This window comes from Heterocephalus glaber, unplaced genomic scaffold, assembly GCF_053883595.1.
Source record: "Heterocephalus glaber isolate CG9 unplaced genomic scaffold, H.glaber_assembly_v1.0 deba00001481, whole genome shotgun sequence".
Lineage (NCBI taxonomy): Eukaryota > Metazoa > Chordata > Mammalia > Rodentia > Bathyergidae > Heterocephalus > Heterocephalus glaber.
This window is the reverse complement of record NW_028258317.1, coordinates 51,685,660-51,702,183: the sequence shown is the minus strand read 5'-3', so window position 1 is coordinate 51,702,183 and position 16,524 is coordinate 51,685,660. Positions and strand designations below refer to the sequence as shown.

The following is a 16,524-nucleotide window of genomic DNA, read 5'->3' as shown; positions in this document are numbered from 1 at the left end:
ACAAAAGGTCACATATTACATGGTTCACATGAAATGTCCAGAATTTGTAACTGCATAGAGACAGTAAGTAAATGAGCAGTTGCCAGGGACCAGGAAGGGGAGGAATGGTGACTACTAATGGCTATGGGGTTTCTTTCTGGGGTAATAAAAGTGCTCTAAAATTAGACAGTGGTGATGATTGTATAACTCAGTGAACATTTTAAGAACAACAAAATTGTACACTTTAAAAGGTCTTCCTGGCATTTGCTATATATAAGGTACAACACTCTAAGGGCCGGGTATGGTGGTGCATGCCTGTAATCCTAGCACTTGGGAGGCTGAGGCAGGATGAGGCAGGATCATATGAGTTTGAGGCCAGCCTGAGCTACATAGTGAGTTTAAGTCCAGCCTAAATTACATAGCTAGACCCTGTCTCAAAAAAACTTAAAAAAAAAACCCTTAGGAATTTCCAATCTCTGATATATATGTCAACCATTTCATTAAATTAGCAGCTTAGAGAACAATGTCCTCTTTAATAATCTGAATTTTAAGGTTGTGCTGAAGTAATGCTTTTTTAATTGCACATTTTGCTAAATGTAGCCCTAAGCTCCAGCTCATTTAAAGTTATAATAGGACCAAAAGTTTGATTCATATATGAACTAATTGGAGACTGTTAGCTTATAAGCAGAGAATCATTATGAACTTGAATATTACACCTAAAGAAAAAGAATACAGAGAAGACGCTGAATCACCCCGCTGAAGACAGGCAGGTCTGCCCACACCCTGCCAAGGTCCCCAGTCGGGCGGAACACACGCCAAATCAGCCTGCTGCAGACAGGCAGGTCTGTGCACGCCCTACTGAGGTCCTGAGTCACACGGAAGACACCGAATCACCCCACTGCAGACAGGCAGCCACCTGATTCCACATTACCAAGGCGCAGAGGACACCAGACCACCAGGCCAAGGTACTCAGTCCCATTGTTCCCAGCCCAGAGGTAGGGGCTTCTGAGCCGTTGTCCCACTGCTCCTGGTCCAGAGGAAGGGGCTTCCCAGTCACCATCCCTCCCACTGCTCCCAGCCCAGAGGAAAGGGCTTTTGGGCCACCTTCTGTCCCGCTGCTCCTGACCCAGAGGAAGGGGCTTCCAGGCCACCATCCCTCCCACTGCTCCTGGCCCAGAGGCAGGGGCTTCTGAGCCACCATCGCACTGCTCCTGGTCCAGAGGAAGGGGATTCCCGGCCACCATCCCTCCGGCTGCTCCCAGCCCACAGGAAAGGGCTTTTGGGTCACCATCTCTACCGCTGCTCCCGGCCCCTGTCCCACCTCACCCAGCTCAGAGGAGGTAATCCGTGCAGGTGCTAACAGGGCCCCGCCCCAGTCAAAATGAGAAAACACATAAATAAGTCTCAAAACCAGACTTCCAGATCACCTACAGCAACCCCAAAGGGAAATGAGATGGAACCCTCTGATACTCAACCACCAGGACCCACTGAACTGGCAACAAAAGGGGATCTGGAAAAAATGAAATCAGAAATAATTTCTCAGATAACAGGAGAAATTGTGCCCTTAGTGCAAGACATGCTTAATAAATCTAGAGAGGAGCTGAGGAACATGATGGAATCCCAACAGAAGAAACAAATGGAATCCATAAAACAGATGCAAATAGATTTCCAGGACATGAAAAACTCCATTGAAAGTCTACACAGCAGAATGAGCCAGTGTGAGGACAGAATTTTAGATATAGAAGATAAGATTGCAATTAGTGACCAGGAAAAGAAAAATTGCTTCAAAATTATAAGGGAACATGAGAAATCAATCCAGCAGCTGCTAGATGATGCAAAAAAGAATAATATAAGACTGATTGGGCTCAATGAAGAAACAGGAGAGAGTGCAGATGACATAAAAAAATCTCTTCACAGAAATAATGGCAGAAAAATTCGCAAGCAGGGGAAAAGAGCTTGACATACAGATAAGTGAAGCATATAGGACTCCAAATAGCCTTGATCAAAAAAAAATCTACACATAGGCATATAATTGTTAAGATTCCAGAAACACAACAGAAGAACAAAGTTCTCCAAGCAGTAACAGAAAAGAAACAAATCACATACAAAGGAAAGCCCATCAGAATCACAGCAGACTTCTCAACACAAACCATCAAGGCAAGAAGAGCTTGGAGTGACATATTCCAAGCCCTAAAAGAAAACAGCCTCCAACCCAGATTGATGTACCCTGCAAAACTGTCTTTCAAAATTGATGGAGAAATAAAATACTTTCATGACAAAGAGCACCTTAGGAACTTCGTGAATACCAAACCAGCATTCCAAAGAATTTTACACAATATCCTAGGAACAGACATTGAGGATCACAACCCCAGGAAGCAAAGCAGAATGAACCCATCTGGCATGACAAGAAATTAAATGTAAAGGGGGAGAACCCAACAAAAAGAAAAAGTCATGGCAATGACAAGTCAATACGTTTCAGTTATAACCATCAACGTTAATGGTCTCAATTCACCAGTCAAAAGAAACAGACTGGCAGAATGGGTCAAGAAGCAAAATCCAACAATATGCTGCATACAAGAAACACACAATTCAAAAGGAAACTCATAGACTGAAAGTTAAAGGGTGGAAAACAATACTCCAAGTGATGGGAACCCAAAAAAAAGCAGGAGTAGCTATCCTCTTGGCAGATCAAGTAGATTTCAAACCAACACTAATTAAGAGAGATGAAGAAGGACACTACATCCTTGTAAAGGGAAGAATCCAAGAGGAAGAGATGACAATCATAAATATCTATGCACCAAACACTAGTGCACCCAACTATATAAAACAAATACTAACGGACATGAAAAGCCATATATGCACTCATACAATTGTAGTGGGGGACCTCAACACTCCACTGTCACAAATAGATAGATCAACTAGACTAAAAATAAGTAATGAAATACTAGAACTCAATCGAACTCTTGAACAAATGAACTTAACAGATGTTTACAGAATGTTCCACCCCACAAAATCAGAATACACATTCTTCTCAGCTGCACATGGGTCATTCTCCAATATAGACCACATACTCACACATAGAACATGTTTAAGTAAGTGCAAAGGAATGGAAGTTATCCCCTGTATATTATCAGACCATAGTGCGATGAAATTGGAGATCCCTAGCAAAAGAATCTCAAAAAATTTCATAAACACGTGGAAATTGAACAACACACTTCTGAATAACCAGTGGATCACAGAGGAAATTCAAGAAGAAATCAGACAGTTCCTTCAATTAAATGACAATGACAATACAACATATCGGAATCTATGGGACACAATGAAAGCAGTATTACGAGGGAAATTCATAGCAGTGAATACGCATATTAGGAAAACAGAACGAGCCCAATTAAACAACCTGATGCTGAACCTCAAGCTTCTAGAAAAAGAAGAGCAGGACAACCCCAAAGCTCATACAAGGGAAGAAATTATAAAGATCAGAGGAGAAATCAATGCAATGGAGACTAAGAGAATGATACAAAAAATCAATGAAGCCAAGAGTTGGTTCTTTGAAAGAATCAACAAAATTGATAAACCTTTAGTCAATCTTGTCAGAAAAAGGAAAGAAAAGGCCCAAATCCATGCAATTAGGAATGAAAAGGGTGAAACTACAACAGACCCAGCAGAAATCCAGAGGATCATCAATACCTACTTCCAGAAACTATATGCCAATAAGATGGACAACACAGAAGAAATGGACAGATTCCTAGATACATATGAATTACCAAAGTTGAATGAAGAAGACCTGAAAATTCTGAACAACCCAATATCAACCAATGAAATTGAAAATGTAATTAAAAACTTATCACCTAAGAAAAGCCCAGGTCCTGATGGCTTCACTGCTGAATTCGACAAGACATTTAGAGAGGAACTGCTGCCACTACTGTTTAAACTCTTCAATGAAATTGAAAGGGAAGCAATACTCCCAAACTCATTCCTGGAAGCAAGGATCATCTTGATCCCCAAAGCAGAGGAAGACGCAACCGAAAAAGAGAACTATAGGTCAATCTCACTAATGAACATAGATGCAAAAATGCTTAATAAGATACTGGCAAACAGAATGCAGAAGATCATCAAGAAGATCATACACCCTGATCAAGTGGGATTCATCCCAGGGATGCAGGGATGGTTCAATATATGAAAATCAATTAATGTAATACACTATATCAATAGAGCCAAGGACAAAAACCATATGATTATCTCCATAGACACAGAAAAAGCATTTGACAAAATCCAACAGGCATTTATGATAAAAACCCTGCAAAAACTTGGAATAGATGGTCTGTACCTCAAACTGATAGAAGCCATCTATGAAAAACCAACAGCCAATATCATACTATATGGTCAAAACCTGAAATCCTTCACACGAAAATCAGGAACAAGACAAGGATGTCCACTATCACCACTCTTGTTCAATATAGGTCTGGAAACATTAGCCATGGCAATTAGACAAGAGAAAGAAATAAAAGGAATAAAGATAGGAAATGAAGAAGTCAAATTGTCATTATTTGCAGATGACATGATACTCTATATAGAAGACCCCAAGAACTCCACCAAAAGTCTTCTAGACTTAATAACCAAATTCAGTCAAGTAGCTGGTTACAAGGTCAACACACAAAAATCAATAGCTTTCCTCTACACCAACGACAGACTCCCTGAGAGAGAAATAGGGCAAATAATTCCTTTCACAATAGCATCCAAAAAACTGAAATACCTAGGAATCATCCTAATGAAAGAAATCAAAGACCTCTTCTCTGAAAACTATGGCACTCTGAAAAGAGAGATTGAAGATGATATCAGAAAATGGACAGACATGCCCTGCTCCTGGGTAGGAAGGATTAATAGAGTGAAAATGGCCATACTTCCAAAACTGCTATACAGATTTAATGCAATTCCAATTGAGAACCCAGCAGCATACTTCATAGACCTCGAGAAAACAATCCAAAAATTCATTTGGAACAAGAAGAGACCCAGAATAGCAAAAGCAATTCTAGGTAACAGAGACATGGCAGGGGGTATCACAATCCCCAACCTGCAACTATACTACAAAGCTACTGTGATAAAAACAGCATGGTACTGGCAAAGAAACAGACCTCAGGACCAGTGGAACAGATTAGAAGATGCAGAAACAACGCCAGACACACTCAGCCATCTCATCTTTGACAAAGGAGCCAAACACCCTCAATGGAGGAAAGATAGCCTCTTTCATAAATGGTGCTGGAAAAATTGGGCTTCAACTTGCCAAAGATGAAAACTAGGCCTGTATCTCTCACCATGCACTAAACTAAAATCAAAATGGATTAAAGATCTAAATATTAAAATAGAAACTCTGAACCAGTTGGAACAGAGGTTAGGTAGAACCCTTGAAGACATCGGTGTAGGAAAAGATTTTATGAACAAAACCTCAGTTGCCCGTGAACTAGCACAATCAACAAATGGGATCTCTTCTTATTAAAAAGCTTCTGCACAGCAAGAGAAACCACCAGCAGTGTGAAGAGACAACCCACAATGTGGGAAAAAATCTTCACCTGCTCTTCCTCAGACAAAGGTCTACTATCTCGAATCTATAAAGAACTTAAAAAGATCAGACCTCCCAAATTTAAAGACCCAACCCAAAAATGGGCATCTGAAATGAACAGAAATTTCTCAGACAAAGAAGTAGAAATAGCAAATAAATACATGAAAAAATGTTCAACATCACTGGTCATTCGAGAGATGCAAATGAAAACAATGCTGAGATTCCACCTCACTCCAGAAAGAATGGCTGCTATCATGAAATCAACCAATAACAAATGCTGGCAGGGCTGTGGGGAAAGAGGAACCCTGCTCCACTGCTGGTGGGAGTGTAGACTGGTGCAAGCACTGTGGAAATCAGTACGGAGATACCTCAAAGAACTAGGGCTGGAAATCCCATTTGACCCTGCTATTCCACTGCTGGGGATCTTCCCCAAAGAATTCAAAGAATCATACCACAGTGATATATGTGCACCCATGTTCATAGCAGCACAGTTTGTAATAGCTAAAACTTGGAAACAGCCCAAATGCCCAACAACTGGAGACTGGATAAAGAAAATGTGGTTTTTTTTAATAAAATGGAGTACTAATCAGCCATAAAAAATGAGAAATTAGAGACATTTATAGCTAAGTGGATGCACATTGAGGCAATACTCTTAAGTGAAATAAATAAGACACAGATGTGTAAATGCTGAATAGTTTCTCTGGTGTGAGAAACTGAAAGTGTAAATAAGGACTAAATGTATAATAGGTCATGTGAAATAGGAAGAAAAGGGGCAAAGGGGAAGGAAGTGGGAGGGCTAGGGGAAAGGGTAGAAGGGAATGGGATTAATATGAGGAAATGGAAAAACAGGAACAAAATCTTTGTAAATAGGGAGGACTGGAGGGGTTGAAGGGAGGGCTGGGAAAGGGTGAAAAATAAGAATCAAGAGAGACTATGTAAAGGTGCAAATTTCCAATGATGAATGTCATTATATTGTATACCTAAAATGTACCAATTATTAGAATGAATAACCAATAATGTAAAATAGGAATAAAAGGTCCAAAGGGGTAGGGGTAGTGGGAGGCACAGGGGAAAGGAAAGAAGGGAAAGGAAAAAATGATGAGAAATGGAAAAAATGGAAATAAAGTCTTTGTAAATATGGAAGGGTGGAGGGCGTGAAGGGAGGGCTAGGAATCGGGAAAAAATAAGAACGAAGATGCATTATATAAAGGTACAATTCCCAATGAGAAATGTAATTGTGTTGTATACCTACAATGTACCAATAAAAGAATTTAATACAGAAAAAAAAAAAAAAGAAAAAGAATACAAAGCAGATGATCACTTCTGGGTTTCTGAAAATTGCCAGTATGTCTCAACATACTGCTATTGTAATTGGAATAACAGAACGTAATTATATTCATAAAAAACATAAATTCAGTCACTGCATATATTCTATATGTTCTTGCCATCTAAATTTATTAACTTACAGTAATGATTTATCTTTTCCTGCTCAAAACTGAATGTTAATATTTAATACATCCACATAATGATTATGAAACTTGGGCATGAAAAATTTACTTTTAACAGCTAGTAGTATTTAGATAAACTTTTGCTAAGTTGGGGGGTTTTGTTCTTTACATAAATAGTATTACTGCAGCAACAAAAAAATTTCTTTGAAGCCTTTCTCCACAACCCCGAACTATGGACTCCATAATGTTATCATTGATTTAAATTGTGAACCCTCAGGCCAGGGATTTAGCTCAGTGGTGCCACCGTCTGCCTCGCAAGCACAAGGGCCTGAGTTCGATCCCGGGCACCAAAAAACAAAATACTGGGCCAGGGATTTAGCTCAGTGGTTTTGCTGCCTGCTGCACAAGCGCAAGGACCCGAGTTCGATCCCCAGTACCAAAAAAAAAAAAAAGATAAATTATGAACCCTCAAAACATCACAACTAGATTAGTATGATGTTCTCCATCTTTGGAGAACTGCCTGATTAATATAATGCTGCAGTAAGATTGTTTAGATTTGAATTCATCTGTAAAGCTAAAGACATAAATGTGAAACAAGCCTGAAAGGGTGAACTGTGAATCTTCATTTCTAACATTAATTTAACTTTCTATACTGGATCAATATATTATATTTAGGTGATTTGGAATATGGTAACCTACTTAATTTACATATTAAATTTTAAATTATGAGGTTTACATCAAAACCAACATTTCACACATGCACTTTTTAAAGGCATAATAAGGTTATATTCTAGATAATGTAATGGTTTCTTGGCACCCACAAGTCAAGTCATAGATAGTTCAGAGATGAGAATGTTACCGCTATATGGGAACTACATTTAAATTTAAAAACATTTTGTATTAAGCCAAAATACAGACCTACTAAGTTTGGCATATTCATTGAGCTATCTTTAATGTTTCTTCTAAAAAACAGGTGACATTTGTATCAATGATAAAAATTTCTATACAGAATCTACTTCCTCAGTCTTATCTAGTTCCATTTTTTAAAAATACGTTCTATTATATTACATAATTAAATCAAAATCAATTACCACTCTGAAAACTTGCTTTACCCTACGTTCTGGCTAGATAAAGCACTCCAGGTTTTACTATGGACTGTTTCTATAAAATTGCCATTGCTTTCAATTTTGTTTTGTTTTGTTTTTTTAAGGAATAGAATATACTTTCACAAATTTCCATAATGTGTCTTAAGAAAAGTAAGCAGGCATCACCATAATTATGAGATTGCTGGGGTAGTGCTTGGAATTCTCCATATAAGCCAATCAGTATAAGGAAATGTACATATATTGTTAATATTGTAAACAGTGCAGCCTGAAGCCTGAGTCTATCCAGAATGGATGTAACCAATTTTGACATCATGTTACAGATAACTAAGGACTGAAAAATAAACCAAAGAACCACTGTGTATTCTACCTTTAATTTTTTGTAAACCATATTTTGTGGATACTTTCAGTTTTACCATAAGGCTGATATATTTTAATATTTTGAAAATACCAGTATTAATTTTGAGTTGGCAGAGGTTGCCTGACCAACTACCTTTATGTTTGGTACTAAGAGATAAAACTTTCAATGAAATTATTGAAATGCAAAAACAAAAACAAAAAAAGGTCTTCCTGTGGTAATGAATTTTATTTCGACAAATCTTATAAAAATAGATTGTAAAATCAAAATGGAAAAAATTCAATAAACTTACTGCTTAAGAAGTAAGACTTTCTACCTTAAATACATGACAAAGCATACAAACTGGGAAAATGTGTAGCACATGCTGTATTTTTTGGAACTGAAGAAGCCATTGATTATACTTTTAATTTATATTCTACTAAGAAAAAAAAAGACATCCCAAGATGTGGAGTCCTACGGAGGAGTCTCCCAAAGGCTGGAACAGTGAAGAGCTACATCTTTTATAAACTACCAATTTCCTACAAGGAAGCTTATGTTTGCTACCCTGGCATAAGGTTAAAGGAGGTGGAAAATCTTGAAAATCTAAACCCAGGCTGATATTTACAAAGGCTTGCAGTCTGAATAAATATAACTTTATGGTTCATCCTAGGCAAACAAACAAACAACAAACAAAATAAAACAAATCCAAAATGCAATGAACTGTAGGCAGAAAATTTAATTTACAGTGGTCTCAACTTGACAGTAATTTTAATATACTATTGAGATAGTCAAATGTGAAAAACGTTTTTCTCAGGATAATAAGGTAAAAAGGGGGTTATATCTTTTTTTTTTTTTGGAACTGGGGATCAAACTCGGGTCCTTGTGCTTGCAAGGCAGGTGGTGCAACCACTGAGCTAAATCCCCAGCCCAGGGTTATATATTTAATATGTAGAGCTTGTACAAATCATTTGGAAAAATAATAAACACCCAATATAAATGGTCAAATGTTATGAAGGTCAATTCTCAAAGGAATTAGAAATGGCTATTAAACATGAGTAATGGTTGAATCTTACCCTACTCAAGAAATGCAAAACAAAACTATCAGATAATATTTTTTACTTATTAGAGTAGCGTAACTTCAAAAGCATGTGCTGGCTGAGAGCTGGCAGAAGACAGACCTGTGGGAGCCTTCAGTGGTACAATTACTTCTTGCAGTTATGTGCAGTTTAGTACCCTATCATTTCTTCTTGGAATCTATCCCAAATAAATAAGCCCTAATTTAGATGCAGCATTTCTCTGAAATTATGCTCATAAAAATATTAGTTAGAAAACGAGAGACTACATAACTGTCAAATACTGAAAGAATGGTAAAATACATTATGGCACACCCATATAATTTGAACATTGTATTACAATTTTAAATGATGTTCTTGTGGAATGTTCAAGGACATGGGAAAGTATTCATGGTATGCTATGTAAAAAACAGAAGACATACAGTTAAAATTACAAACCATTATGTTACCAGGGTTTTTTTTTTCAGTGCTGAGGACTGAATCTGGACCCTCATGCATGCTAAGCATTTGCTCTTGTCACTGAGCTGTGCCCCCTGAGTCACCAGTTTTACATGAATACATAAAGCATAGAAATAAAGACTGCTGGGACGTACATAAAAATATTAGTACCAGATATCTCAAGGTTGTGGGATATCAAGTAATTGTCATTGTTTAGTTTGTATCTTTCAAACTCCAATAAATATTATAAGAAAAATTTGTTCTTTCCAAACATAAAATATGAACATTCTACTTTTTCAGTTTTTGCAGATAGCAAAATTATGTTTGGGGTTATAAAGCTGGACCATAGAATAGACAATGATAACATAAAAATATGTATATAACAGTTATTTTATCCTTTTTACACAGTTTTAAAACTTAATATATAATACCATATATTCATTGTAGAAAATTTAATTAAATATCAATATAAGGAAAAATAAAATCCCACATAATCCTTTCATTTGAAATATCTATTATTAACTTTGGGCTTAGTTTGCTCCTCTTTTTTTAATTATCAAAGGCTTGAAGTTAGGATGCTGCTTTGATATTTTTCTTCTTTTTTATATTTAAAAATTTATTTATTTAGTACCTAGGATCGAACTCAGGCCCTTGTGGTCGTGAGGCAGGTGGTAGCACCACTGAGCTAAATCCCCGGTCCTTTTTCTTCTTTTTTTAAAAAAAGGAGTTTACCGGCGCCTGCCTCACAAGCGCAAGGTCCCAAGTTCAATCCCCAGTACCAAAAAAAATTTAAAAAGGAGTTTATATCTATAAATTTCTCTTTGAGAATTGCCTTTGCAGGATCCCATAAATTTTTGGTATGGACATTTTCAGTTTGTCTCTGACTTTTTTCACTATCCCTGTGATTAACCTATCAGTAAAGAGTATGTCATTTAATTTTCACATATTTGTAAATTTTCCAGTTTTCATTCTTTACTGATTCATTCCACTGTGATAAAAAAGATACTTCATATGACTTTAATATCTTTTTTTTTACTTTAATATCTTTAATTCATTAAGATTTGGTCTGTGGCCTCCATGGTCTATCCTGCAGAATGTTCCATAGAAATAACCATAGTTATTTATAGTTATTCATAGTTATTCATAGTTTTATATGTCTCATTAAAATTCTGCTGTGCATTTAAGGTACACAGATGGGTAACTATACACAGGTAAATAAATCTATACTCGTGACTAACTGTACCTCTAATACATTTCCATTGGTTTCATACTGTCCCATTATTTGATTATATTATATATTTAACCAACATATTACATTGTTGGAGATATACACATACTCATTTTTTCACCAAAGAACAAGGGTAATGATTATTACATCAATAAAAACCTGATTGGGGTACTTAACCATAAATACTAAGTGATTACCAATGCAGGGGAAAAAAGTTTCAAATTCTTCCAATAAAAATCTTACACAGATAGTAAAGTCAGCAACTAAACACTGTAAGTTAGAAATTTTCATACTGATCTTACCTTGAATTTTCTTGAAAACTCTGGAAGTCATAAACTTTAGAAATCTGTCTGCATAAAAACTTGGTCTATGAACTGAAACAGTGTCCTGAAAAGACAAACCAAGGACCACAGGATTACCTCTTGAGAGCTCAGCTCAAGTCAGAAACAAGATCTCTGTAAATGGTTCTCTGCAGGCCACTGTGTGGAGCCAAAGTGGCCACAAGCTAGAAAGAGCAAGATTCTGAGTCATGGGGGGGCCCTGGAGCCTAGATGGGGAGGAGGGCACAAACTCAATCCAAACAACGACTCCAGATAATCAAGATAAACTGGAGCTTTAGGGGACAAGGAGAGATGGCCAAAGGACTCTGTTACATCAGATAGCAGACCTTTAATTTAACACTGGGTCCCAGGAGGGGCTTTTCAACTCTTTGGTTTTCATAGGTAGCCAGTGCTTCCAGTGTCATTTGGAAAGGAGGGTAGTGTTCTTAGCCATAGATAAAAATCAGGGACATAAATAAATAGAACAACTCTAATGTGAGAGTGACACTTCAGCTAAAAAGTGTTCTGGCTTCATCTCCAAGTGACAAGTTGAACAGAGCTAAGAGGATTCCTAGCAGATAAGGCTAACTGAAGTGATAATGAATTATCTATTGATCAAACAGAGGTGAACCGTTAACTCTTCTCTCCTGCTTGTCAGGACTCTTTGAAATTGAAAGGTCATTTTACTGTAAATCTAAGAAAGGGAATAGACGAATGAATGGATTGTCTCTGTTCATTTAGTGGCAATTATTGGTTATTCAAGTTGTATATTTCTTGAAATAGTAAATTTGCTTGTATGCCTAACATTCCATTTTGAGTTCAAGTTTGTGGATTCCAAAAGGGAAATTTCTAAAAATTTAAGTTGACATGCTACAAAGTGTCAACAGTGGGGATGGAAAAAAACAAAACAAAACAAAAAAAACAAGACACATGTTGGACCAGGAGTTAAGAGATCTGGTTCTGGTGTGAGTTCTAACTCTAAAGGACTGTGTGATCCCAGGAAAAGCTAGAGACTCAGGAGCTCAGTTTCTTCATCTGTGAAACAGGGTGTATAGGAGGCATGATCTGTAACTCTGTAACCAACACGTGAGGAAGGACACAGTACGCACGGCCCCTCTTTGGTATGTTCTAATGGTCCTTCAGACTCCTGGAGAGGCTGTGATATGGCAGAACATTTACTCCCGGTGCCATATTCCTTGATGTAATATGGACTCTCTCTGGGATGCTGGGAGTCTCTGTCTGAAGTGGATGCCTTCTCACAACAGTAATTTAGAAATATCAGTAGGATGTAAGGAATATCTGCAGATGACTGAGACATAGCCTTTACCTTTAAAGGAGATCCATCCTTATTCTCTTTAGTATGAAGAAGCACTGACTAAATAAAGGTCACATTTGTAAACAAACAAAAATAGGTCGATTATTGTTTGTGATGTCACAAATGTATAATGAGCAAAGAGATTTTCTTTAAAAATGAACAAATGAAATAGAGAATGTGTGTTTTAAGTAGACAAAGGTAGGCCTCAGAGAAGCATCTGGCCAACCCAGGACGGGGCCGCTGATCAGAAATCTCACCGGGTAACAGGGAATGGAAGTTGTCTCAGTAAACTGAAGGGGAATGATGGAGAAGCAGGTATGTTTGCTCTCTCGCTCTCTCTCTCTCTTCCATGTTCAAGGTGCTAGGTTAAACCTACCTTTCTCATCTGGAAGTAGAACTAAAATTAACTTACCATCTTGAACTTTCCATAGGACAAATCTTTGATCTGAATAAGCCTGGGGTTACTTCTTAGAACCAAATTTGTGAGCCTGTTCAAAAGTGCATTCTGACAGAGGTCAGCTCTTAGCCCATGGACAAAATGCAGATCTTTCAAGATGCAAGGTTATTAACAGTCTTCCACAAAATTGAAAAATGTATGTTCTTTTCCAGGAAGGAAAAGAACATCTATAATTTATCCTCTTTCAAAAGAAAGTTTCTGCTAACACCTTAAAAGAAAATGTGTGATCAAATTCTTGACCATTATATTCTTTGGAAGTGCCACATGCAGTCATTAACTGAGGGAAGCTTAGGCCAATAAATGTTCTGATGGGAGCAGGAAGTTCAAATCTAATATCTAGATGCGTGCGTGCGTGTGTGTGTGTGAGACTGTTTGCTCTTTGATATTTGAGTTTTTCCCTCAATTAACGTATGACATAGCCCTTATGACATCTTCACACCAGTCAGCATGTATAAATGTACAAGTTTATAAACATGTACATTCATACCAACAAACATTTTCACAGTGCATGTCCTTATTATGTGTCAGGCATCATGATATGTACTACATGCATTATTGCATTTCAGCCTCACAGCAGGCAGGTTCTGTGGTTGTCCCCATGCTACTGATGAGAAACTTGCTTAAGAGAGGCCACATCACAAGCATGTGTCCACATCACTTGGACAGTCAGGTTGTGCAGGCAGAGTTCAAATCCAGGGTCCCTACAATCAAAGCCAGGTCTCAAGCTGCTCAGTAGCTTGGTCTTCTGAGAACTCAATTTCAACAGCTTCAATCTTCCCAGTGCCTTTGAAAAGAGTCCTCTTTTTTCTCCCCTTTATCTCATAATTGGGGTCTTTGAATTTCACACAGAAATAACCAGCACTTTGCTGTCCTGGCTGCCACACAGCCAGGAAGCTGGATGTCATCTATTTGAATAGCTATTCAAATTTATGTGTTTTAAGTTCTCAGATCTGAACCAACTTGCCAGCCTAAGATTCTGAGCTATAAAGACATTTGCTCCACTCTTACAGTCCAGTGATCCAGTTTCCCAAACACACTCAGAAGTCTCTGAGAAATGAGAATACATCCAGTTTAACAAGAAACAGAAGTCACTTACCCCATCATACACGAGAGCTTTCCAAGAATGTTCTAACTTCTTCATTAACCTAAATGTAAATGAAAAAATAACAGTAAGAATGCAAAAACCACTCAAATTTGGTGAATTTTCCAAAACATTTTTGGACTGCTTTTCAAATTAAAAAAAAAGCCACTTCTCAAAATTTCTCACCTATATGATTGTAGAATATCAATAATGCCCATAAATAAGAGCAATTTTTCTCCCTTATGGCTTTTAGCTGGAATGCCTCCCATCCTGTTGAAAGGACAAAAAAGAACACATATTATTATACAAGTATGAAAAGTTAAAAATAATTTTCAATAAATAGACTGAAAATAAATATATTGAATTCTGGGCAATGTCCTCCTTCACTGTCTTTCTTAACTTTTGCATTAGCTAATGAGTCTTCGTAGGAATCTAGAATCATATGCTTCCCCACAGAGGAGAATAACACCAGGGCTGTCAACTCAGAAGGATGGATGGGAAGAATTCAATTTTAAAATTATTTCCATTTCTAAACTATGAACAAAAAGTTTTAGAGCACTATAAAATATTGCTTTTAAAAATGTGATTTTTTTCTGACAGAATAAGATGTTTACTGTGATATTTTTCTGAAATAAAATAAAGCACATTGAAGAGAATATAAAAATTCTATTTCACAGCGATACTAATTAACATCTAGTTCCTCTTTCTAGTATGTGGGTGTATTAATCTACAAAGGAGATTATCATGTTTTATAACCTGAATTTTTTACTTGGCTAAACAATAACCATTTCCTCATATTCAGTAGCAGTGTGATTTTTAATAGATGTGTAATAGTTCATCATATATATACAGATTACTGTTTTCAACTGATTATTAAACATTTAGTTGGCGTTTTAAGCAAGAATTAGAAGATTTAATATGTGTTAATTTTCTCTAGAAAAATGAAATATGCCTGTAGTTTAGTCATTGTTAGAGAATTCTAGAAGGTAGGTGCTTATGGCCACAGAGAATAATTTCTTTCTTTCAGTCCCCTTGCTCACTAGTATGCACGTGATGCACTTCACGCTTTTAGTGATTTTTATTGGCGGCAATTGTTTCTGTTGTCAATATGCATTTTATACATACAAATTAATTCTGCAGCTACTATTACATCCGGCTCAGATGAGAGACCACATCTGCAGGGTGCAGGACTAGATCAACAGAATCCCTTTATGTAGATAAAAAGCTCTGAATTATGAATCATTCCCATCTTCTATTTGCTTAAATACACATTTATTCAAGTCCAAAGTTTATTTTTCCCCTCTTATGGTAGATGTTTTGAATATGTAGTAAGTAGGGGTAAAAATATTTTTAGCCATTGTTAAATAATAAAGCCATCTGAGAAAAGAAACCATGTGGGCGAAAGAATAACAATGACTCAGGAAACCGGCCCTCATTTAGTTATCCATATATGTATGCAGGCTGGCTTAATCCAGTTTGGCACCAAGTAGGACTCTATTCCCAGGTGCCTCTCACATAATGGGGATGTGACTACAGGTAATGACCCAGTGATGTGGGCTGTCCTAAATCAGGACAGGTGTGTAGCTACACTTACGTGTCTGCATTCTCTGCAATGATCCCATCTCCAGATTTTCCTGGACCCTGGATGGATTCCATGGCTGTCGAGTAGAGGACTTTCTGCATCCCTGGCCGCTTTGCATCAGGCACGTTTTGTGAGAACTCTTCTTCTTTGTCTTTAAGGGAATGGTCCAAGATGTGGATTCCCAGCAAAAGGCTGTAGTCCATGATTTTGAAGCTTTCCAGCACCTGAGAAGGAAAAAGGACCAGGAGGCCAGTCAACCCAAATGGCCTGTCTCTGTGCATAGAACCAGAGGGCCTTAGATATGCAGACATATTTCTCCTGTATATTTGCTAGGGAATGAAGGAGAGAGGAAAATTCAAAATAAAAACATTTCATATTATTAGGTTACAGGCAGGAAGGACTGCCACAGGGACAGCAAGATGATTTATGCAAATCTAAAGCAAGAATATCTTTTCTTGACATTCCATGAGTCTAGCATTTTTATTGAACCCTTCTCATGTGCCAGGTATAAAATAACTTAATTTTTTTGGGGGGGGGGGGTACTGGGGATTGAATGTGGGACCTTCGGGTTGCGAAGCAGGCAGCAGAACCACTGCCTCACTTTTG

The 16,524-nt window shown here is 37.4% G+C and overlaps 1 protein-coding gene across 7 annotated transcripts in view; it reads right to left on the bottom strand.

Annotated features, from left to right (window-relative positions):
- The window catches only part of Pip5k1b (phosphatidylinositol-4-phosphate 5-kinase type 1 beta), a 331,992-nt gene that overhangs the window by 101,264 nt on the left and 214,204 nt on the right, over positions 1 to 16,524 (bottom strand). For all 7 annotated transcript variants that reach the window (XM_004838187.4, XM_021252743.2, XM_021252744.2 and 4 more), the window contains 4 exons: positions 15,931 to 16,142; positions 14,523 to 14,606; positions 14,352 to 14,400; positions 11,466 to 11,550 (listed from right to left, as the gene is read on the bottom strand). In XM_004838187.4, the coding sequence (XP_004838244.2) occupies positions 11,466 to 11,550; positions 14,352 to 14,400; positions 14,523 to 14,606; positions 15,931 to 16,142 (430 nt within the window). The remainder of the gene's footprint in view (positions 1 to 11,465; positions 11,551 to 14,351; positions 14,401 to 14,522; positions 14,607 to 15,930; positions 16,143 to 16,524) is intronic.